The 25862-nt window shown below is 43.6% G+C and overlaps 1 protein-coding gene across 1 annotated transcript in view; it reads right to left on the bottom strand.

Moving 5' to 3' along the window:
* Window positions 1-25862, bottom strand: part of LOC137374102 (H(+)/Cl(-) exchange transporter 4) — a 97064-nt gene that overhangs the window by 7467 nt on the left and 63735 nt on the right. The window contains exons 4-11 of the mRNA XM_068039859.1: window positions 19574-19761; window positions 16619-16741; window positions 13444-13650; window positions 12786-12866; window positions 9760-10305; window positions 8654-8840; window positions 5724-6122; window positions 4214-4430 (exon numbers count right to left, since the gene is read on the bottom strand). Of these exons, the coding sequence (XP_067895960.1) occupies window positions 4214-4430; window positions 5724-6122; window positions 8654-8840; window positions 9760-10305; window positions 12786-12866; window positions 13444-13650; window positions 16619-16741; window positions 19574-19761 (1948 nt within the window). The remainder of the gene's footprint in view (window positions 1-4213; window positions 4431-5723; window positions 6123-8653; window positions 8841-9759; window positions 10306-12785; window positions 12867-13443; window positions 13651-16618; window positions 16742-19573; window positions 19762-25862) is intronic.

The raw sequence follows: 25862 nt of genomic DNA, 5'->3' as shown, positions 1-25862 counted from the left end.
GATTCTCCTGGACTGCCTGGCGGTCACCCATTCCCTCTCTGCCTGCATACTCCTAACCTGCAGTGTGACCACCTCCCTAAATGTGCTATCCCCATAGTCTTCTGTCTCGCAGATGCACAACAGTGACTCCAGCCGCTATTCAAGTTCCAAAACCCGGAGCGGACACTTCCTGTAGATGTGTTCGTCTAAGGCACGTGGTGTGTCCATGACTTCCCACATACCGCAGGATGTACCTTACACTTGGCTGAGCTGACCTGCCATACTGTAACTTTAAAAACTATTTATCACAATTAAAATTTGAATAACTTACCAGTTACTCACCAATCAGCTTTTTCCCCTATACTGGAGAGGGGCAGCTACTGGAGGCTGAAAAAAGGTAGAAAAAGAAAGGAGCCCCTCCCTCACTGAATGCCCTCATGCTTTACACTCTGTGCACTCAAAGTAGCTCTCAGTGCAGACAAATTTATGTTCTCTCTTAATTTATAGTTCCCCTCCTTATCAAATTCCCTCACTTACCAAACTCCCTTCTTCACACTCTGTGCCTCCAGCAACACTCAGTGCAGACAAGCAGCATTGAGAGTCCCCTGAATTTATGCTCCCGGTAAACAATTCTGTGTCAGCTCTGCTAGAGCTCAGAAACCAGTTTAAGCTCGCTACCTAATTAACTAGCTACAGCTACTCTCTTTTATACTGTATGAGGAGAGTGTTAATTGGTTGTCAAGTGAACTCTGGTAGAGTCGTTGCCATGGAGAATGCACCAGTTTATGGTGACTGACTGTTAACTGCCAAGCTTTGTTTGAAATTTAAGCCAAACAACTTGGCTCTTGATTGGTCAAGGCATTGCCCTGAGGAATGAACCAGCGAATGACTGTCACTTATTTTGTTTAGCTGAAACAGGTGCAATGTGTGTACATGTTATTTCCGCCTGCAAAGAACAGGGTCCTGTGTATTAATATATATAGCTTCCAGTATGCGCAAATGTGCCACACTGTGAGCCCTACTGACAATCTTAAATTGGTTGTCAGCGTAATTCTTAACACACTGAGGATTATTTAGCAAATGTTGTCCAATCGCAGAATCACATCTAATGTTGGACAATGTGTTTTGACTTTTGCAATCACTGGCTGTTTGGATATGGTCTGTACTTTGCCCGTTGCGAGCATCGTAAGGGACATATTGTTTGATACGATCCGCCAGTCTTTGGGACGTATGGCCTATATACCTAGCATCACACTGGCATTGAAATTCATATATTACAATACTCATTTGTGTGATAGGCACGACATCTTTTTGGCTCGACAGCAGCATCCTGTTAGTGACGAACACAACATGCGTTGCTACTGCATAGTAGCAGTGTGAAACTACTAGCTTCACCTGTTCAAATTTTTGTTATACATTTCCCTTCCAGGGTAATTTGAGGTGGACTGAGCCCTTTTCAGGGCTGAAAATGATGGCCTTAAGCTCATTCATAAGTTTACGTGATATATAGTGAGAAATGATCTGATCAGGGTAGCTACTGTCACGCAGGATGCCTTTGATTCGCCCTATTTCAGCATCAAGCTTGCATGGTGAGCAAATGGCTCGGGCCCTATTTACGAGGTTGCCGATAAGGCCAATCTTATCGCGCATGGAACTGTAAGAATCCCAACGCGTGTATTGACCAGTGAAAGTAGGTTTGCGGTAGACGATGTAGAGAACCCCTTAACAGATTTCTCAACTAGTACTTCAAGGAAACGTAGCTAAGCTGATTGCTCCATTTCAAAGGTGAATTTGAGCACAGGATGGAGCCCATTAAGACATGTAAGGAAATTATTGCATGCAGCTGCAGATTCAAATATAGCAAACGTATCATCATATCAAAAATATGCAAGAGGTAGAAGGTTAGGTGTCATTCCCTCAAAGACATGTTTCTCATGGAACCTAACAAAGATGTTTGAGAGAGCTGGGCCTAGAGGGGATATCATGGCAACACCGTCTAATTGGGCATACATGGTGTCATTAAAACCAAACTCACCTGAGCGAGTCGCCGAGTTCATAAGTTCAATGAATACTGATTCACGCACTGGTGGCGGGTCTTAATATTTTATTTCTATTCACATGGATTCTATTTCTGTCTTAATGATGGCTGCATTCATTTTTTGTACTGCCACTATATAATCTCTAATAAATAGAACTACTCCACGTACAGCCTTTTCCCCCACTCTATCTTTTCTAAATATGTTCTACCCTGCAATGTTTAATTCCCAATGTTGATTTTTCTGTAGCCATGTCTCAGTAATCCCCACTATAATATATTTCCGCCCAACGTGTTAGTGCCTCCAGTTCCTCTGTTTTATTATGGACACTGTGCATTGCTGTATAGACAGTTTAACTCATTTTTAATAGCAGTTCCTCTCACTTTATTTTTAATCACCTTTTTACACTCCTGTTCTGTAACTCTAGTTATTCCCTGGTCATTTATGTCCTCCTCTAGTTTAGCCTTCCCTATGCTCTCCTTTCCTGTTTCTTTTATATTTAAGCTTGTTCCATTTCTTGCAGACTCATCCCACCGTCTTAATAGTTTAAAGCCTTTGCCGACTCCCTATCTACTCTGTCTGCCAGAACACTGGTCCCATTTTGCTTCCGGTCAAGCCTGTCCCATAGTTACAGCTCCTTCCTGTCCCAGTACTGGTGCCAGTGCTCCATGAAAAAGAAGTCCTTTTTCCCACACTATCCCTTTAGCCACTTGTTAATTCTCCCGATCAGTCTGTCGCTATGCCAAATTGCATGTGGCTCAGGGAATAATCCAGCGATTATTCCCCTCAAGATCCTGCTTTTTAATTGAACTCACAACTCCTTATACTTCCTCAATACGACCATCTCCCTGTTCCTACCTATGTCATTTGTTCCAACAGGGACCACAGCAACTGGATTTTCAAACTCCCTTTCCAAATTCCAGAGCTTAGGGTCTAGACAACTGAAGGTATATGGTGGAATGATGAAAATTGGAGATGCACAACAGGCCATAATTGGGGAAGCACAGAGCTCTTGAAGGGTTTGTCGAGCTGGAGGAGGTTACAAAGGTAGGGAGGGGTGAGACCACGGAGGGATTTCAAAAGAAGCGTGAGGATTTAAAAATCGAGGTGTTGCTGGGCCAGGAAACAATGTATGGCAGCAAGGAGAGGGGTGATGGGCGAGCGGAACTTGGTGGAGCAGAGTTTTGGATGAGCTTGAATTTATGGAAGGTGGAAGGCGGAATGCTGGCCAGGAAAGCTTTGGAATAATCAAGTCTCCATAAGAGAGCAGGAGAGGAGAGTTTCCATTTCCCCAGCCCTGGGCTGGGATTGTGGCCTGGATCCCCAAAGAATAAGGAGCTTTATTCATTAAAAAAATGTGCATGCCCGTCCCTTTCCCTTTGCAAAGAGGGCCAAGTGTATTTAACAGGAAGGCGAAATTGGCACTCCCTAGATTTCCACAGTGGCTGTGTGGCTCTCCTAATAGTGTGGGCACGTGCCATGGTAACCAAGGGAGCTTTGCTGACTCCAAATACTGTGGCCGGACTGCGAGAGAATTCCTTAACACCATGCATCGTGGCACTTTAAGCCTGGATGCATCCCCTGTATGTTTCAATGAGCTGTGATTTTCAGAAGGAACTTCTGTAGTAAGCTGTGTGGTCTAAAACCAGCACGGGTTCATGGCACTAACAGCAGGGAAAGTTTATTCCAAGGATCTGAAATCCCATCGTTTCCAGTGCTGATAAATGGGTTAAATTTCCCTTTTACAAGACCAGAGAGAGGAATCTGATACTAGTATGCTCAGTTGCACACAATAATATCACCAGCAGTCATTTCCACCCACCTGTGCCACTCTACCTCTCTCTCCTCCTTTAAAAAATATCCCTCTCTGATCAAACTTTTGGCCATCTGTCCCAATCTCTCTTAATGTGACTTAGTGTCAAATTTCATTTGATAATGCTCCTGTGAGTGCCTTAGGATGTTTCACTATATTAACGGTGCTTTATAAGTTGTTGGTGATTTGAAAATTATAATTGATTTCATAACCTCTTTTTTGTTCTCTGCTTGAATGACTGTCACCTTGACAAGAGACTTTCTAATGATTTATATCCATGAAGACTTTTGTCACTGTGGTCTTCTTGCAGATTGATATTCTGTGGGAAGATGGCAGACTGATGAGAAGCTGCCCTTTGCACTACCGCTCTCCAAAAGCTACTTACCCACTGCGAGTGACCAGACATTGTCGGAGGCCAAGCTTACGAAAGATGTCCACCACCGTCTCCATGGGCGTGTGGTCCGTCACGGTGAACGGGCTCAGGTTGAGAATCCTCCGCAGTTTGAGCGGACAGGGGCTGTTGCCAAGCAACGGCGGTGGGTCTTCAGTGAAATACACAATGGAGTTGCTGACCACACCGTCTTGTACCTTTCGTGCATTTTCTAGGGTAAATAGGAAAAATCAAAATTGTGAGAAAACGAAATCTTAGCATTCTGATTAATTTCTGGTTCCCCCACGCCTCCAATCTTTCTCCCTTCCTCTCCAGAAGGCACTGATTCATTCTGGGGTACGTTCCTAATGGGCATTACCAACCGTCTCATACCTTAGCTAATGATCCCAGGCTGCAAGCACAAGGATGAGGGTGAAGTCATTTCCTGTGGGTGCATCGCAACCAATCTAACTCCTAACTTCATCCAACGCTCACAAGTGTGCACTTACCAGCAGAGATGACAGAATCGGGGGGTGGGAGGGAAGAACACAGGCTAATTCTTTTCCATTCCCCCACTGCCTCCCCAAACCCCAAAAGTGCAGAAAAACTGAGGCTAATTGTGTCACTTCTACATACAATCTGTGCTAAGATTGGCTGTCTCGGCACAAACCAGGGATCAAATCTGGGCTCCTTCTGGCCTGGATAGTATACTACCACTTGTCAATGGGTTTAACCACTGAGACATTTTGGGGCAGCCTTTTTTCCACTCTCGCCATATGTCTTTTAACCCCACTTAATTATTCAGCTACATTATTCCCCTATTTTCAAACTGTAATTTGTCAGTTAATACTGAGGAAGACTGTGACAAATACAGTTTCGTGTCATCTGCAAGTTTTGATATTGTGCTTCTGATTCCTGAGACCAAATCATTTACGTAAATAGTGAACAACACATCTAGACTCTCATTATAAATCTCCTGTAACTCTTGTCTTCACACTTTATTGCATTGTAAGTGGGGAATTCTCACGTAGTGAGCTTTTTAGGGCATGTGTCATGTTTCTTTTGATGTTGCCAGTCAAGTTTAGCTAGTTTTCTACTTAATTTAGTACATTTAACTGAATTTCATTGGAGTGGAGGGATTTACAGGCTGATTAACAATCTGACAGGCTGCAACATGAATGTTCCTTCCACGGCCATAACCATTTTTATACCAGCCCTCTAACCCACACTATTAAGGTGGGTGGGGTGGGAGAGCCACCCATACCCACTGGGTATGCGTATTCCACCAGATGCTAACCCAGAATTCAGAGTCAGAGTTCCAGTGTCCACTCACTGGGACTTTCTGGACTGGGGTTCGAGCCCAGCACCTTCTAACTCAGAGGCAGGAATGATACCACTGAGCCAAGGACTTGCTCCGACTAAACACATTCAAAAAAAAAGCTGTCAGGCTCAGAATGTCAAATTGTGCTGAATTCAAAGTCAAAAGTCGATGTAAAACTGACAGCTGCAAAGCTGTATAACTTACTTATTGCAGGAATGAGATCCCTTCTTTGGACAAAGCCAATGAGTCGCTCCGATTCCTTAGTGACAACAACAGGGAAGCCATTGTAGTCTGTATCTTTAATAAGGGCCTCCACATCCTCCACTGTCATACTGCCTTGGGTCAGGACTGCTAGGGGAGGTTCAGTGCGTCTCGGCCTCATGACATCAGTTGCCAGTGTCCTGTGCCTGAACTCATCCTTTGAATCCAAGAAGGGGTAGCCATTCAAGTGTATGTGCGCCTCGTAAATACCCACTTTCCCAAATGCGTCTGCCACCCACTTGCTGGTCACTGCTGCAGCCATTAATGGTACAATATACTCCAAACCTCCAGTTAGCTCGAACATGATCACAACCAGAGATACCGTCATACGAGTGACTCCACCTGCAGTAAAATTATCAACAGCTAGAATGAGAGACGATTTAAACTTCTCACTTATAAAGTGGTGCCTTGATAAGTATAAATGTGATATGACTGGCACAGTGTTCTTTAAAATTCTTATCCTTGTTTTCAAACCCCTCCACGGTCCCATCTCCTCCCCATCTCTGGAATTTTCCTCCACCCATTCAACCCTCTGAGATCTCTGCCCTTCTACACCTCCCTGACTTCCTCCACTCCACCATTGGTGGCCGTGCCTTCAACTGTCTAGACCCTAAGCTCTGGAATTCCCTCCCTAAACCTTTGCATCTCCCCACCTCTCCCTCTCCTCCTTTCAGGTGCTGCTTAAAACATACTTCTTTGACCATTTGACCAAGCTTTTCATCACCTGTCTCCTTCTGTGGCTCGGTGTCAATTTTTTGTTGTCTGATTATGCTCATATGATGTTCCTTGCAATGATTTAATGTGTTAATGGTGCCATATAAATGCAAATTGTTGTTACTTATTACAAAATAGTTAGAACCTCTCATTTCAGCAGTAGAAACAGTCACGTTTACACAATATTCCTATAATGTACCAATACCTATAATGTACACTCTAGACTTTACTATTCCAATGCACTCCTGGCTGGTCTCCCACATTCTATAAACTTGGTCATCCAAAACTCTGCTGCTCATGTCTTAACTCACACCAAGTCTCGTTCCCCTATCACCCCTGTGCTCACTAACATACATTGGCTTCTGGTCAAGCAGCATCTTGATTTAAAAATTCACATCCTTGTTTTTAAATCCCTCCATGGCCTCACCCCTCCCCATCTCTGTAATCTCCTCCAGCCCCGCAATCTTCCGAGATATCAGCACTCCTCTATTTCTGGCCTCTTCAGCATTCTTGATTTTAATCACTCCACCATTAGTGGTCACGCCTTCAGTTGCCTAGGCCCCAAGCTCTGGAATACCCTCCCTACCCCTCTCTACCTTACTTTCCTCCTTTAAGACACTCCTTAAAACCTACTTCTTTGACCAAGCTTTTGCTCATCTGACTTAATATCTCCTTATTTTGTTTTATAACACCCCTGTGAACTTTATTACTTTAAAGGTGCTAGATATGTAAGTTGTTGTTGTAGAATCAGACTTGGCTCAGTGGTAGCACTCTCGCCTTAGTGTCAGAAGGCTGTGCATTCAAGGATTTGGAAATGTAATCCAGGCTGATACTCCAGTGCAGTACTGAGGGAGTGCTACACTCTCAGAGGTGCCATCTTTCAGATGAGACATTAAACTGAGGCTCTGTCTGCTCTCTCAGGTGCATGTACAAGATCCCACGGCACAATTTTGAAGAAGAAAGTGGAATTCTTCTGGTGTCCTGGCCAGTATTTATCACTCGACCAACATTACTGTAGCAGATTATCCTGTGATTTATCCCATTGCTGTTTGTGGCATCTTGTTGCATGCAAGTTGGCTGCCACATTTGATAAAACAAAACAAAACTGACTACATTTCAAAACTCACTGGTTGGAAAGTGCTTTGAGATGTCCTGAGAACATGAAACTCATCATAAAATTTCAAAGCCTTTACTTAAAAATTATTTTCTCACTTATTTTGACTTCATATTTATGTTTCCCTCCCCATCCACCTTTGTGGGTCTATAAATATAAACATTTTATTTTTTAACCATGTGCCTGCTTTTCATGTAGTCAGAGCTGCTCATTATTCTACTATTAACACTCTCTCTCTGGACTAATGCTTTGTCTTTCACCACAAGCATTAACTCACTCTCTGCCTTTGTCCCAGGACAGCTTTGTTATTTAATCTCCCTCTGCCCTATCAAACACCTTCCCCCTTTCTTCTCTCCCCCACCAGCCTCCCCTTCACCAGTTCTGATGAAAGGTCACAGACCTGAAACAACTTTGCTTCTCTCTTCACAGATGCTGCCAGACCTGCTGAGTATTTCCAGTACTTTCTGTTTTTGTAATCTGTTTTAGATGTTGGTTGAGAGATAAATGTCGGCCAGGACATCGGGATATCTCCCCTGCTTTTCAAATACTGTCATGGGATCTTTTAAGTCCACCTGAGAGGGTAGAAGGAGCCTCGCTTTAACATCTCATGTGAAAGAGGGCACCTCCAATAATACAGCACTCCCTTAGTACTGCAATGGAGCATCAGTCTAGATTATGTGCTCAGGTTTATGGAGTGGGATTTAAATGCACAACCTTCTGACTCAGAAGTGAGGGTGTGACCAATTGAGCCAAGTGGTGCATGGATCAATTCTGGGGAGACTCACCAGCTGAGTCTTCTTATCTTTTAGGCAAGCTTCAGGTAAACTCAACCTGGAAGCACAGCTGAGCATAGACTTCATTATAGCTGCCCTACAATTCAATGGTGCTACCCAACAAATAGCAGGTCACCTTTCAAACTGATATCAAGAGTTCCAAAAGAGATCAATAAAAAATATTCAAGTTATACATTAATAACAAAGTTTTGCTGTAGAATGATGTTTCTCTCAAACGTTACTGGTGCAACAGCAAATCAGGCATCACTCACCAAGGCAGGCAGCTGCCCCAACCATAGCATAGAGTCCTGGTGTGACACAGTCAGCTCCTGGTCTACACCAGCTTCTGAAGATGAACCAGTCATGGTGGTGATAGGCCATTTGCTCCACACCGATACCAACCATTCTGCCTGCTATTGCCCCAACAGCCATACTCGGAATAAACAGTCCTGATGGTATCTGCAGAAACAATGAGAATAAAAACAGCATGACACATCCTTTCAGTGTGTACTTTACTCTGGGTGCTGGTAACACAAGGTGAGTTAATGGTGTTTAACTCTCATGTCGAGACCGTAAGCAAAGGAAATCAAACTGTTGTGGTATTGGTTTAAATGCTAGTGTTGCTTCAAGGTGCATACCTTAAATGGATATCCATTACCCAGACAGGACATGATGCACAGACCCATATGACCGCTGCACACTCACTGCAAGCAGCTAGCAATGTAACAAGTACTGGACCTTCCCTGTATTACTGTGAATGCGTGTATCTTCAATAAATGACCCCACCTTTTAGATTCACTGATTGTGGCCGTATGAATCGGATAACACAAACCAAATATCTGCCACTTCATAGTGGTAAATAATACTGGTGCTTAAACTTATGGAGATGGGCCCATTAACATAGCTGACAGTCACCCTTCGTTGCTTCACAGAAATGGCTTCGACAGTGAGCACCAGTACACTATTCAAACATTTTTAAAAAATTAATTCTCAGGAATATGGACATTGTTGGGCAAGTTTACAGCTACTAGATTTTTAATTCCAGATTTTTTTTCTTAAACTGAATTCAAATTCTCAAACTACCAAGGTGGGATTTGAACTCATGTTCTACTAGATTATTAGCCAGGGCCTCTGATTTCTAGTCAAGTAACATAATCACTACACCACTGTGACACTATAACTAGGCCCTGTCCAGCCATTACTTCCAGTCAGAGTCACTAGATAGCAGTCAGGAGCTGAACTCCCCTCCCCAGGGACTGGTCTATTTTTACCAGCTCTGATGCAATAGTAATGCACATTGATAAATCTGTCCTGTGCTTATCAGGATCATACAATGGAGACAGTTTAAGATAAAATGACTTGTGTTGTCCATCCTCACCTTCATGCCAAAAGTAAATATGGTGATAACAATTTTGAAAACCAGGGCAAGAGCTAACTGCCATATAGCCGCATAGACCCCAGGACCTGCTGGCCTGTCAGGTATATCGTCCACTGGTCGAGTCATGTTAGGATCGTTGATGTAGTCACAGAGCTGTGAAGATTCAAGCGCTCCACAGTCATTGAAAAGCTCAGAGATTAATTCACTGGTGCTTTGTCTAGTGTACTGATTCGGAAAGGCAAAGATGGCTGTGATGGCAGTCACGGCTATCACCTCCAGAACTGGGTACCTTCCAAGCTTAGTGTTCTTGCGCTTCCTGCACCAGGCAATGTTCCCACGGATGAAAAGCGTTCCCCACAGGCCTCCAAAAACCCCAAGTAGGATGAAGGGCACCAGTTCAGCCATGTACCAGGGCGTGTGATACTCCACATAAAACAGCACCAGCCGACTGTTACCAAAAGGGTTGATTGAACGGAGAGTGAAAGCTGCCACCAAAGCAGCAAAGAATGATCTCCACAGCGTCTTCAATGGGAAATAGTAACTGACCTGAAAGAGAACAGCAGAATCCACAATCATTAACATGTCTTTCATTTTCCTCACTTCAGAATATTTCCACCAAATATTTGGGGGGTACTTCTTCTCTGTTGCCTCCCACCACACTCCTCAGAAAACACCGAGATTTGGACTGCGGATATCTCTGTCCACTGTTAACAGTACTTTATATTGGCAGACAGAAGGTAATGGTCTTTCCTCTCCAACCAGGGGGCACCGGCCCAATTGTAACAGCCCTATAACCAGCGGAGATCACAAACACAGCACAGTGAGAATCAAAGCTGGGACCTTGCTGGCTTGCATGACTTTATTATAATGCATATAAATACTGTGACTCACTTGCTGAAATCTCAGGCCAGAATAGATCGATATATTAGCCACTTTCATTTCCATAGGCGTCTCAGTAAATCAATTGATGAAAGCAGTAATTTAGCTCAGTGGCCTTGAAATTGGGCCGTGTCATTTTTGGGCCTGAACGGTGAGGCCCGAGGTGCCCTTGATATTGGGCTTCAGGCCTAATTTGCATGGTCGCAGCGAGCTCTACAACAAAGGCACGAAAGATCGGGCAGCAGCGGCCTTCAGATAAGGGAGGAAGGGAGGCAATCAGGTAGTAAAGTAGAGGTAGCGGGGGTGGTCATGATATCAGTGACTGGGTTGGGGAGGAAGGATACGGTAGTTAGGGTTGAGCTGTGACCCTTGGAGACCAATAGGCCTTTACCACTATGGCGGACTACGCACTTCCGGCTTGTAATGAGCGTGAAAGTTTAATAAGTCATTTAGTGCCTGTAAAATGGGCGCTGAATGGCCAAATTTCTAGGCCAATTGAATGGTAAATTGTTCCAAGGAGAACCAGATTCCCATTAAAAAATATGAGGCAAACATCAGTAAAGTTTAGGCACAAAAATATTCAGATCAAATTATACAGTCATCAGCCTTCGATTCAGTAAACTGCCTGTGGGCGAACCTGAATTATACTTTGGAACTGGTACAAGACTGAGAGTGATGTCCTTCAAAGGAATTAGTGGGACTGCAACAAAAAGAATGTAGCTTCTGTATCAAAAGCAACAAGAAACAATAATAATATTTTCAATTAAATTGGATAATGGACATGCTTTTGGTCATAAAGGATTAATGAGTAGCTCCGCAGGGGTGTTTGCAGTGTGGCCCTGATCTAGGAAAGTCTGATATTCAATTCAATACCCAGTCAGTGCAGAGCTAGGTCAGCTCAATCAGGTCTCAGCACCCTCTAAACTAGAGAGGTGGCAAAAAGCAGCAACTTCTGATTGTTGTTCAATGGCCCTCTCCGGAAAATGTATGTCAGGCTGAGCCATGATGTCCCCATATTGTGTCGACAATATTTGAAATATTCAAATCCTTAAACATTGAGCTGGTCGGACATTTATTCAGCCATCTGTGCAGCTTTTACCTTACAATATCATTGTTAGAACATTCACACCGATCTAATAACAATTGTCCTTTGCATTAATCATTCTAATTCAGAACAAACACCACACTGTCTCCCAGCAATGCTCCCTTTGGTCAAGGCTAATCAATGGGACAGCAGGGGATGGGTTAGCTTATCCTTATATCTCAATGGATTATTGACTGCGGTCCATTATTACCATGTATTACGTCTTGGGATAGTGGCCAGGCTGCAAGCTTAGGACAAATCACTACATAGTACAATAACACATCTTGCTTATTTTTACTCAGAGATATGAAAAAACATGCAGGACTGTTTTTGACAAGCACAGGAATCAGCTGAGGGCTGGTGTCAGCCCTGTTGAATAGAAGAATACATACTGAACTCACTCTGCTCAGACTAAGTGTAGTCCTCCTGCCTTCTTGCCCTTGCTTTCAACAGCAGATCATTGGGGATGGTGGTGTTTAATAGCTGGTTGATGATCGTGCAATGGAGGCAGTTAACCAATCCACTCCCATTGATGAGAGCATCCCACTGAATGTAAAGCTAGTATTGGGAGGCCAGAGCTTGGTGCACTGCTTACAGGGGCTACATTACAGGCTGGCAGGGGAACAGTCGACTCCCAAACCCGTGACTTCTACCACCTAGAAGGACAAGGGCAGCTGGTGTATGGGAACAAACACCTGCAAGCTTTGCTCCAAGCCACACACCATCCTGACTTGGAACTATATCACTGTTCCTTCACTGTCACTGGGTCAAAACCCTGGAACTGCAGCCTAACAGCACTGTGGGTGTTCCTACAGCACTGGACTGCAGCAGTTCAAGACAGCAGCTTACCACCACCTTCTCAAGGGCAATTAGGGATGGACAATAAATGCTGCCCAGTTCCCATGAATGAATAAAAAGAATAATAACAAGGTAGCCAATGCCTATGTGAGTTCAATATTTATATTTGCAATATTTTATTGTTCTTGCTTTATTAATCTAAAATAATGGCAATGAAATCTATTTACAAGGCATTGGGGGAAACTGGGCAGAAGTTTTTTTTTACCTCTTCCAAGCTGAAAAGCACGCCACCAATGGGAGCACCAAATGCAACTGAGACACCTGCAGCAGCAGCAGCAGACAGCACCTGGAAGGAAGACACATGCTCAAGTTATGTATTACCCGAGAACTTCCACCATTAAAAAGAGCACACAATCAGAACCTGCCCTTTAGAGTCATAACGACACAGAAGGGGGCCATTTGGCCCATTGAGTCCTTGCCGGAAATCACTTTCTTCCTAATATCTTGCCTCTGGCAATCACCAACAAATTCAGGTACCACTTCATGCCCACATCACAAATATCTGTCCTTTTCCACTTCATTTTTCAGTGGAAACTCCTTCCCCCAAAAGACTATGGATGCTGAATTGATGGATGGTGCATTGACATTTTTAAGTTTGAGATGGATAGATTTTTGTTATCAAGAGATATGGAGCAATGGTGGGTAAATGAAGTTGAGATACAAATCAACCATGATCTGACTGAATGGTGAACAGGCTCGAGGGCCTGAATGGCCTATACCCTGGTTGACTTCCATCCAACATCTGGAACCACTCTTCCATCACCTGTACGTTTTGGAATTATCTAGTTCCTAGCTGATACTCATCCGGTTTCTGTTTTAATTATTACCAGAGATATTCTCCTAGAAGTTAAGTTACTGTTTACCTCTCTCCTCTTCCCTTCATTCTTACTGTACTTTGAAAACAAGCAGCAGAAGAGGTTTCCACAGCAACACGCCACATGAACCAGGGGTCCTTCCTTCCCGAGGCTTAGGCCCGAGGATACTGCCAACACCAGAGTTACTGTTTTAATCAATAATGTCCATTTGCCCAGATAGCCTCTGATAATGAAGCCACTGAGGATGGTCTTAATCTGGAAAAAATTGATTTAAGCCAATTAAAAGAGAGTCAAAGACATTAACATCCTTCACAGAAACACAGTACATTTCAGATCTGATAGGTACTTTTTTTTCCCAAACAAATACATATTTCTGGCTGAAAAATGTTCAACTTCAATTAAAAACTGATTTTAGACATTTCAGGGGCACATTGCTTCGCATTCATGTAGCAATGAACTGTTCATTACAGTCCTCAGAGAACTCAGCGTTCCTCCAATTCTGGCCTCTTGGACCATCCCTCATTTCCTTCACCCCCACCCATTTAGTGGCCGCACCTTCAACCGTCTAGGCCCTAAGCTCTGGAAATCACTCCCCAAACCTCACGGCCTCACCATATCTCTCTCTAGTTTAAGACACTGCTTAAAACCTATCTCTTTGGCCGAGCTTATGGTCACCTATCCTAAAATCTCCTTATGTGGCTCAATGTCAAATTTTTGTCTTAATACACTCCTGTGATGTAGCTTGCGATGCTTTACTACGTTAAAGGTGCAGGTTGGTGTTATTGTTTCACATAATGGTAGGAGATAGACTTGTAAAATTGTATCTGTTTTCATTACAATAGAGGGGATTACAGGGTAATTTAACAGAGGTTATGATGATCTGGAATGTATTGCCTGAAAGGGTAATGGAGACAGGTTCAAGAGTCTAAATGGGAAATGGGATAAATATCAGAAGGGGAGAAAAATTGCAGGGTTGTGGGGAAAGAGCAGGGGACTGGAATTAATTGCATAGCTCTTTCAAAGAGACAGCAAATGCACGATGGGTTGAATGGCCTCCTTCTGTACTGTATGATTCTAGAAGCGGGAGTGATTTTCCCTGGACACTTTAGGTGCTAATGAGATTCCGAGGTGGCCAAGATGGAATCTTAATTTGAAAGGTTAGTTTAAGTCTGATTTATTGTGGGACGCCATCTTAGTAAAGGAATTGAAGCCGTTGTCAGAAACAGCCACCTGGAAGCTTGTTCAGGGGCCGATTGCTCCCTAATACTCTAAGAAACCTGCACAGCATTTTGGTGGCTAGTACTTGAACTGACACCCTCTCTTAACTGCGACCAGCTGATTGGGAGTAAACGCAGAGTTGCAAAGGATTTCAAACGCTACTTAAAGCTACATCACATTTTCCTGTTCACCTGCTGCTGGAGATTTGAAGAGGACCATTGAAATACATCAGGAGACTATCTGGGACACTTTGTCAAGACTTTCTAACACTCAAGCAACTTTTATTCTGGAAATTCTGAGGACTTCACCTAAAAGAAGTAAGTGCGGTGTTGCTCTACCTTATGGGACATCTTAATGGGAGTCACCAGGAGAAAGGGAGTGCTTGGTCATCAGCACTTTACTGGGCTCCTCCTTGACCTGGAGGAGAAATGGGAGGAGGACGTGAGGCCAGGCAGAGCAGCACCAGATGCTGCAGGAGAGAGGAACAGCAGGATGAGGGGAATGAGGTGGCTTCCATTTCCCACTGTGGGTACAGGATATCCCTCCTCCACTGGACTTCCTCACCAGGACCTCCAGTGCTGTGTCTGAGAACCTGCATGCCCTCTCATGTGGTCTCTGAGCCACCGTGAAATGTGCCATTGTGTACCAGCCAGAGCAGTTCACGTCTTCAGTGGAAGCGGATGTGAGGAGCCCACATATACTGCTCCACAAGACTGTTATTAATCAGCACTTGAGTGATACACCTACAGGTTTCTGGTTTAACACATCTAGGCAAGTTTGAATTATGGGAATCAGTATTAGCAGTGGAACTTTGTGCTAATGCAGACTTTTAAACAGACAAGTCTTACTAGCACTGCACCCATTTAGTGCCTGTTTTCACCCTTTCATGAAAATAACCCCATTATGTGTTTGAAATTAGGAAGGAATGAGAACAGTCGATAGAACAGTGACTGGATATTAGCCCCAAGGCTGTGCGGGTTTACCAGGGGTCAGGAAACTTGGCAGCTGTCAGCTCCACAGGGTAAGTGCCTCTTCCAGCATTGCTGGCAGTACAGGAGTGCTCCTCTGGAACCCTCAGTGGAAGCCTTTGGCCTCCCCCAGCCCTGATCACAGGCCTCTCTGACCTCCCGTTCACCGGGAACCATCCCCAAGGGTCCCTGGCTGCGGCCTCCAGCTGCTGGTGTTCCCTCATTCCACCAGTCAGCTCTCTAGGCAGGTAACACAACTAAAAATTATTAATGAGGTCCTGCCATTAAGATTGGTCATTTTCAACCTCACCCACAGCTTCCCCCATAATTATCTGTATCAAGAGATTAAGGGGTCTAGAACGAAGTAGCATAGATACAAGATTAATTAGAAATTATTTAGGACGGTGTAGAAGAAAGTTTATTTACACCAAGGGTTGTGAGGTTGTGGAATGTACTACCAGAGATAGTGACTGAAGCAGAGAAACATTTAAGAATGAGTTACATAGGATTTTAGGAAAAGGAGATAAAGGGAGCCGGGAACATGATGGGCAGATGAGGCTAGGATACTGCTTGTGTGAAGGGTAAATCCTAACAGACACTAGTTAGGCCAAGCTGCCCATTACTCTGTCGTAATTTCTATGGAATGAGTTCAGTTGCACATTGAGCGCCTGAACACAAGTAGGTAATCATGTGAGGCCCTGAAAGGTACTGTGTGGCCTCCCCAAGGCTGGGGAGAAAAAATGAAAGGATGAGCTACCTCAGCTTTACTCATGAATGCCCCAGTGCTCCATACCACAGCAGCACTTGCCAAGACTTGGGTCCATGTTACTTCAAAAGCCTGAGATTGGGTGCATTACAAAACATTACATTCATAATCTTCAACAATGCTGAAGATATATGAACCAGCTGTGAGATGTTTCATCAATGGCTTAACTTTGTTGTGTGAGAATTTTTGTTATCTAGAAAGCAGCAGCATGTAAAAGGTTGTTGCAGCGAAACATAGAATGCAAATTTAATCTCTTTGGACTGGTACCTACCTCTGGTATTCCGGAGCCACAAGCATAAGGTGCAAACATTCTGACCAGTGAGACTCCCAGGAAGGCAAAGGTCAAAGCCCAAAGAACATATATAAGATAGTTCAGAACGTATGCACTAGCACCCTGGGGGAAAAAAAACATAGACATATAGACAAAGGGTACTTATATTTATCTTACTGTTTCCAACTTACTGTTTAAAGACGTCTGCAAACGCGACATGAAATCCTGTGACATTGATCACAAGTCGTGGGAGTCAGTTGCCAGCGTTCGCCAGAGCTGGCGGGCAGCCATAAAGACAGGGCTAAAATGTGGCGAGTCAAAGAGACTTAGTAGTTGGCAGGAAAAAAGACAGAGGCGCAAGGGGAGAGCCAACTGTGCAACAGCCCCGACAAACAAATTTCTCTGCAGCACCTGTGGAAGAGCCTGTCACTCTAGAATTGGCCTTTATACCCACTCCAGGCGCTGCTTCACAAACCACTGACCACCTCCCGGCGCGTATCCATTGTCTCTCGAGATAAGGAGGCCCAAAAGAAAAGAAAAGAAAAGAAAGAACTGTTTCCAACATACAGTCCACACCATGCAAAAGCTGTGACTGGAGTAAAAGTCATATAGGAACATAGAAATTCATTAAACAGAAAAAAATCTTAGATCCATCTACCATCCTGGAAGTAGCATGATATATGTTTTTGACCAATCATAGCAATCAATCTTGATCAGTTGGTCTACAACAGTCCCAGACATCTATTAGATACAAGTTATGTACCATTTAGAGTGGATATAATGTAGCTTTTAGAAGCCCTTATTCATGGTAAGGTACCTGGCCTGTTACAAGCATTGAGTATTTTCAGTGATTTTCCAATTCACACTCAAACATGTACAGCTATATAACTAATAATAGCTATGAGTTTGGAAAAATCAATAATGGCTCCTCATTTCACAATACACCTTGGTCCACTAATGTAGGTGTCAGCCATGGCTCAGTGCCACCACATAATCCAGTGCAGTAGTGAAGGAGTGCTACAGTGTCAGAGGTCCCATCTTTCGGATTCAATATTAAACCAAAGTAAAAATCATGTATTCAGAGAATTACACACACATGCACAGATTGTCATTGCAACACATGTGAACTATGCAGTTTCAGATATAAGAGATTGTCAGTTTTTATAAGCTGCCAATATGTATTGGGAGCAAGCCTTTGCTTAAATGCATCATTCCTACTTCTGAGTAAGAAGGGGAAGGGTTCGATCCAGACCAGGTGAGTGCAGACTAGAATATGGTCTCTAAATATTGGGTCGCCATCAAGCTGGGTACTCTGTCCAGACGGAGTGACCGCTGACTCAGGAGTAGTATTCCCGCCTCGGAGTCAGAAGGGTTAAGTTTGGGCCCCACTCCAGACATCCTATGTGACTGTGATAAAAGTAAACTTTCTCTCCTTGTCCTTCTCGACTTGCCTACAGCCTTTGACACAGGTTACCACACCAGCCTCCTCCAACACCTCTTCACTGTCATCCAGCTGGGTGGAACTGTTCTCACCTAGTTCCATTCTTATCTGTCTAATCGTAGCCAGAGAATCACTTGCAATGGATTCTTTTCCTACTCCCGCACCGTTACCTCTGGTGTCCCCCGAGGATCTATCCTTGGCCTCTCGTATTTCTCACCTACATGCTGCCCCTCGTGACATCATCCGAAAGCACAGCGTTAGTTTTCACATGTATGCAGACGATATTCAGCTCTATCTCACCACCACCTCTCTCCACTCCTTCACTGTTGCTAAACTATCTGGCTGCTTATCGCACATCCAATACTGGATGAGCAGAAATTTCCTCCAATTAAATATTGGGAAGACTCAAGCCATCATTCTTTTGTCCCCGCTCCAAACTCCATTCCCGAGCTACTGACTCCATCCCTCTCCCTGGCAAGTGTCTTAAGTTTAAGCCAGTCTGTTCGCAACCTTGCTGTCACTTTTGACTCAGAGATGAGCTTCTGACCTCATATTCATGCCATCACTAAGACCGCCTATTTCCACCTCTGTAATATCGCCCGACTTTGCCCCTGTCTCAGCTCATCTGCTGCTGAAACACTCATTCATGTCTTTGTTACCTCTAGACTTAACTATTCCAACACACTCTTGACTGGTCTCCCACGTTCTACTCTCCGTAAACTTGAAGTCATCCAAAACTCTGCTGCCCGAGTCTTAACTTGCGCCAAGTCCCCTTCCACACTCACCTCTGTGCTCGCTGACCTATATTGGCTCCCGGTAAAGCAACATTTTGATTTAAAAATTCTCCTCCTTGTTTTCAAATCCCTCCATTGACTTGCCCCTCCCTATCTCTGTAATCTCCACCCCACAACCCTCCAAGATATCTGTGCTCCTCTAATTTTGGCCTCTTGTGCATCCCTGATTTTAATCACTCCACCACTGGTGGCTGCACCTTCACTTGCCTAGATCCTAAGCTCTGGAATACCCTCCCTACCTTGTTTTCCTCCTTTAAGACACTCCTCAAAACCTACCTCTTTGACCAAGCTTTTGATCATCTGACCTAATGTCTCCTTTTGTAACTCAGTGTTAGACTTCATTTTACAATGCTCCTGTGAAGTGCCTTGGGATGTTTTATTACATTAAAGGTACTATATAAATATAAGGTGTTGTTGTATCATTCTCACATTTTTCAGCAAACTGCAAATTTCATTGCAACTTTTTTGTGAGTTACGTCTAAGGAATGCTTCTGGCGTATAAACAGTGTGTGTGGAGATTGCTGAGCATGTTAAACTTCACTGAACAGAGGCCTGGAACACAAGTATAATTCCAGGGGAATTGGGGTCTTATGACTCTATGTTTGGATCAGATTGTGCATTTATCTAGAATCAAGTACATTTAAAAGTGTTAGCTGCAACTGGCATCATGTATTGCTGTATATAGGCCCAAGAATCAAATGCAGTCCTGTGATTTCTTACTTCTGACTGGCTGGTCAAAAGCTCTGACCATGTCCTCCACTGAGGGCATTTGTCCCTGTCCTCAAAGGTCGTCTCATTGGATGTCCAACAGCATTGCTCATGACTGAACCAGAATCCAGCCAAACAGACTCCCTCCTTCAGGTCCGTCATCCAGTCGACAGCCAGATCTATCACTCCAGCCAGTGTCCCTGAATAAGACGAAGCATAAAGCGCAGCATTAAAACCAGCAACAGCAAACACATTCCATTAGCTTATTGTTGCAGCAACTTGATTCTACTTTTATTGCATTTGATAATGGAGAGAGAGAGAGAGAGAGAGACCCCTCCTTAGGGGAAACTGTCTGATAATCAAGAGTCCCCCAATGATCTTACAAATATGGTGCAGCAATGTTGGCACCAATCCACCACCTTAAACATTCATACCTTCCACACCCAGCATACCGTGGTTGCAGTGTGCACTATCTGTCGGATGGACTGCAGCAACTCGCCAAGGCTTCTTCGACAGCATCTCCCAAACCTACGTTCTCCACCATCTGGAAGGACAAGGGCAGCAAATACTCTCCACTTGCCTGGATGGGTGCAGCTCCAACAACATTCAAGAAGCTCGACACCATCCAGGACAAAGCAGCCACTTGATTGGCACCCTATCCACCACCTTCAACATTCACTCCCTTGACCACCAATGCACAATGGCAGCAGTGTGTAGCATATACAAGATGCACTGCAGCAACTCACCAAGGCTCCTTCGATAGCACCTTCCCGCGACCTCTACCACTTGAAAGAACAAGGGCAGCAGATGCATGGGAACACTACCACCTGCAAATTCCCCCCCAAGTCACACACCATCCTGACTTGGAACTATATCGCTGTTCCTTCACTGTTGCTGGGTCAAAATCCTGGAACTACCTTCCAAACAGCACTGTGGGTGAACCTATATCCCAAGGACTTCAGCGGTTCAAGAAGGCAGCTCACCACCACCTTCTCAAGGGCAATTAGGGTCGGGCAATAAATGCTGGCCTAGCCAGCGATGCCCACATCTCACGAACGAATAAAAAAAGATGCATGGGAACACCACCACTTCCAAGTTCCCCTCTAAGTCACTACCTATCCTGACTTGGAAATAGATCACCATTCCTTCACTGTCACTGGGTCAAAATCCTGGAACTCCATCCCTAATGGAATGGTGGGAGAACTTACACTACATGGAAACCAACTTCTCAAGGGCAACTAGGAATGGGTAATAAATGTTGGTCTTACAGTCACACCTACATTCCTGAGAGTGAATTTTTAAATAATATACTAGGGGCAGGAATGAAGATGGGTATCACACAAACAAATGAACCATTAAGTACCTTTATTCATTAAAAAAGAGATGAATAAACAAATAACTAAAGATTCCTGACTTAGGCCACTGGAGCACACATTAGGGCTAAGGGAAATCCATGACAAATTTGTTTTCAAATGATGTGGACATAAACCAAAGAGAAATGATCCTGACGTTTTCTGATGATAGCAATTCAGGTTTTATGGTAAACTTTGAGGAAAAATATAGGAGACTTGGATCAGCATCAGGGGCTAGGCCAGCTGCCTAGTGGCAGTCTCCCGGTGGCAGATCAGGATCCAGCACTCCAGGCAGGCTTTGAAGTCCTCCTGGTCTGCCTGGCTTCAGCTTTAGCTGCAGGCCACCCTGTGGCCTCTCTCCACAATGCCCAGCTGCTAAGGGCAATTTTTATTTTAAAGTTTAAAAAGTTGGAGAGTGGGTGCCTCCACCTTGAGGTGCTCTCTCTCTTACTTACCTGAAAAGGTAGCCTGCTGCTTCTTCTGAGCTTGAGGGCCTCCTATTGGCCCTGCAGCTTCGACAACCCATGGACTGTCTTTAATTGGATGGTATGTGGCAAAACATAGGTATAATAGGCTTAATTAGGTAGAATTTAGATATAGTTTAATATATTATACCTTTTAGAATTAAAGATTCAATAAATGGTCAGTTTTCAAGACTCACTAAAATTCCCCTATAAGAAGGTAGAATTAAAAATTCCAAGGTCTTTCAAGGTGTCTGTTAGTTACTTAATTAGTTGATAGTGTTGGTGATGTGGACAGACTGACTCAAAAGAAGGGTTCAAGGTAACATAAAAAAAACCAACTACCGATAATAAAATAATAAAATGAAATGGTACTTACATAAACAGATGCCAAGTAGACCCAATTATAAACATTTTGACCAGATAAAAGCTCACAACTTCAAGAGAATGGATTTCCAGCAAATAAGTTAAGTGGGGAAGGTAACTAATGTTATTACCATATCTGGATCTCAAAAACAGGAAAAACACACACAGAAAGGTAACACCTATATGCTAAAAGGTCAGATGATAGCTTAGAAACTGTATAAACATGAGAGTTTTGAAACAAGAAACCAGAAGTATTGAATTCCTCATCAATGCTTCTCAACCTATGACTTACTCGTGAAATTTAAGGTAAAAGTTTACTTTAAATTTTGATGTATATTCTAAGATATTTTGCTGTAACATTAGCAAGGTTAAACTGTTGCATTCTATGTTAGAAATAAGATTATGTGTTACATCTCTTAGTAATCTTTAATATTGTGGTATACTTAGCCACTTAAAGTGTATTGCATGTTCAATTTTTTTATATATATATATATATATATATATAAAAGTTAATACATCATCTCATTTAGCATTCTGTATACAACTACAAGAACCCCCCTCTCTGTATCTCTTTAAGTGGGCAGATATGTATTGAAGAGAGTTTCCTAGACCCTTATAATATCTGGGATATTTAGGACTTAACCATAATTATTAAAAATAGGCTGTACGACAGATGGTAATATTTTCTTGTCGATTTTCTTTCTTTGAGGGAAGGCTAGTTTAGTTCTTTAGACCCAAATAAGTGTCTATAAGAATTTGTCTGGTTTGAACTTAATTAAAGGAGATTCATAGGGATGTACACTTGATTTGGTTTAGTCCCTATAAGGGGTTAAAGTCATAAATCACTTCAGTTGGTGCCCAAAAACGTGTCTTGCTGATAACAGAATCCTGTAGTTATATATTAGTCTTTAATGTTTATTTTAGATTTGTAAGTACGTGAGGAGTGTTTACTGTCAGTGGTACTAAGACCCAGATTTAAGTTTCTAGAGACGGCAAACTCTTGATCACGGTTTGTGGATCTTAAACAGAACATCCTCATTCTACTTTTGAAGTTTGGAAATTTCCTTTAAAGTTCACTTTAAATCCTAGTTGTGATTAGGTCTTGATGCATTTTAACTCCTCGTTCAGGTTCCGTTCAGATATAATGGCTAATGATGAAGGGATTGGCTTAATTTTCCTGTTGGGTGATTCATCCACTTGTTTTAATAGATTACAGAACCCCATTCCGCTGCCTCAGACAGATCAGGTGGTAGTCTTTGAGACAGATCATTTTGATGCCGATCATTCAGTTAGAGATCATGGTACTATTGTGGGTGACTCCCAGGAGGAAGGGATAGTACATATTCAGTGGGATAATCAGATTGATACCCCAGATCCACAACATTACTTCATGATAAAGTGCACGCCTGCACAATTGGGTGGCCTAATGACTGGTGCACGAGGCAGGGGTATCCATGGTGGAATTATAGGTCCTGGGTCTCCCTACATGCCTGGTGGCCATGGGTTTCGGATTAGATGGCTTCCTCACAATGAAACAGGCACTTCTCCAGGCTTTTGCTAATGATGGTGCTTCAGGCTTTCCTCTGTCTGTGGAACAGTCTCAAATTACACAACTAGGCAATGTGAATCTTAACTTTATATATGCCATGTGTGGCAAGCCCGGTCTCGGCAACCAAGATAAAACACGATGGATTTTAAACAACCTTGATAGACTTGACACTTGTTGTCAAGGCTGGAGTGCTGCACATTTACAGCAGCTCCGCTCCATGCTGCTAAGCTCTGATCTAGTCCCCCCAATCAATAAATGCAACAGCTGGATACATTCCCACATATATATATTCCCAAATATATTCCAACTCCTGACCGCAACTCAGGAAGGGCATGTTATGGGCACAATCAAAGAAATCCTTCAAAATACAGTTGTCGAATGGTTTGGTAGCCACCTATCGATTAGGCAAGGACCTTACACATGGAAACTGGGAAATTGTTCATGGCTGTCTGGCTAACCAGTATCAGAATTCTGCACTTAGACTAGCCTGTGAAGGGGCTTTGTCTGCTTATCCTGATAACCAGCAGAGGTGGGATAATGTTGAAGGCATTATCCGCTCAAGCCATACCCTGCTGGGCCTGCCCCGTACTAAGCCTGTGGTCCAACCGGATCCTAAGGTTAAAAATGATACAATGTCTCTGCTTCGCACAGACAGGGACAGGATAGGACCAAGGCTCCTTCGCATTCCAGTCGCCCACAGATTCGTTCCTTTGGGTCCCCAGACAGGCGTTCTGGTTGGTCTACACCGCCATCTAGTCAGGAGCGCGCAAGGCATAGCTCCCCGGAACGGTCTAGCATCACACCTCGTAGAGATAGCAGGGTCAGCTGGGATCCCTATGGGGATGAATTTTACACTGGCCATGCCTATCACAGAGGAATGGGAGGTTCCAGGGCTGACAGAGGCAGAGATCAGAAAGACTCCTGACAGGATTGGCATCCACCCCAAGGGGGCGATAGTTGTGACTGTAAGCTTTCTGATAGACCACCTAAGGGATCGGGAAAGCATGAGACTCCTAAGAGAGAGGGGCAGGCTTCAGGTAAAGTAATCAGAAATCAAGGCAGGGCTGATAGTCAGGACTCAGAAGCATTTGACTCTCCACAGTGAAGGGCTGGCACCCAACTCGGATCTCTCGAATTCCCTTATGTCCTGGCAACACTGCCTACTGCTGAACAGGTACAGGCACTCTTTGATACAGGAGCTGATTACTCAATCATGGATCCTGTAATTATAAAAACTCAGTGGTCAGATTTGGGAAGCAATGACAGCCCCTGACTGTTTTCAATACTGTTGGACTACATTATCCCAGGGATTTCAAAACAGTCTTGTTCTTTTTTCTGCACACGTTATCAATCTTCTAAAAGACCTGCCCAATGTTAACTCTTACGTGCATAACATTTATGTTTCACATAATGATCTCCAGGGACACTTGCAGGCTGTTTATACGGTTTTATCCCGGCTCACTGCTGTTGGATACCTGATCAACATTAAAAAGAGTCAGTTCATTCCAGAGGAAGTAGATTTCTTAGGCCTCCGTATAAATAGGCAGAACCTGTTAAGCCCACATTAATTTGTACAGATAGTGACTATTGTAAACAGCCTTATAACCAAGGCCTTGTGTTCTGGGAGCAGACAGGCTTTACAAGTCACAAAGGTAAACCCATGAAACATTGTGGGAAGATATTCTCCATTTACGAAAGGAGAAACGTAATTTTCAGGTAATTCATGTACCTGATCGTATCACTGCTTCAGTATACTCAAAGGGCAACAGTTTTGCAGATGGACAGGCAAAACATTCAGTCTCACTAACATTCCCTCGAGAGGGGCCTGCCATAGTTAAGGTAATCACTAGGGCAGAATGGGCAGCTAATCAGGATGAGGAACTGATTCAGCTAACAGACCCGATGAAACAGAATCCAAAAGAATATCCATTAAAGTACTTCTATTCGGAGACCCCGACTGGTGTTGTACTGGTTAAGTTGCCAAAGAATGTCCGGGAAGTAACCCCGAGTCTCAAAGGAGAACAGCTTGTAAAAGAAGCTCACGAAGGCATAGGTCAGGCATGTAGTGGTGCCCAAACAACATTCTGCAAATTGACTCCTTTATATTGGTGGCCAGGCATGCTTAAAGCCCGAAAAACATATGTGGCAAAATTGTGAGCCATGTAATTTGATCAACAAATCATCACTTATTAAACTGCCACTGTTGGCTCCTGTGAAGCCTGATAAATCAATGGAGAATTTTTTTGTTGATTTCATTGGACTACTACCCGCATCAATGGGGTATAAACATGTTCTGGTTTGTGTTGACGGCTGCACTTCTTTCTGCTGGCTGGTCCCCCACAAAAACTGTTTCAGAAACCACACTTGTCAATGCTATTACTGACATCATTACTGTAGCTGGTGCACCCAAAATCCTACACTCTGATCAAACCTTTGTTTCCAAAGTTTTCAAAGACTTTTGTGTGCAAAGGGGGATTGGGTTAGAGCACAGCACACCATGTCATCTGCAGTCAGCAGGACTGGTGGAACGTAAAAACCAGGAAGTAAAAAAGCTATTGAGCAAACTGTTGAGA

Source organism: Heterodontus francisci, chromosome 10 (assembly GCF_036365525.1).
Source record: "Heterodontus francisci isolate sHetFra1 chromosome 10, sHetFra1.hap1, whole genome shotgun sequence".
In the NCBI taxonomy this organism is placed as follows: Eukaryota; Metazoa; Chordata; class Chondrichthyes; order Heterodontiformes; family Heterodontidae; genus Heterodontus; species Heterodontus francisci.
The sequence above is the reverse complement of the archived record's forward strand: the minus strand, read 5'-3'. Positions and strand labels throughout refer to the sequence as shown.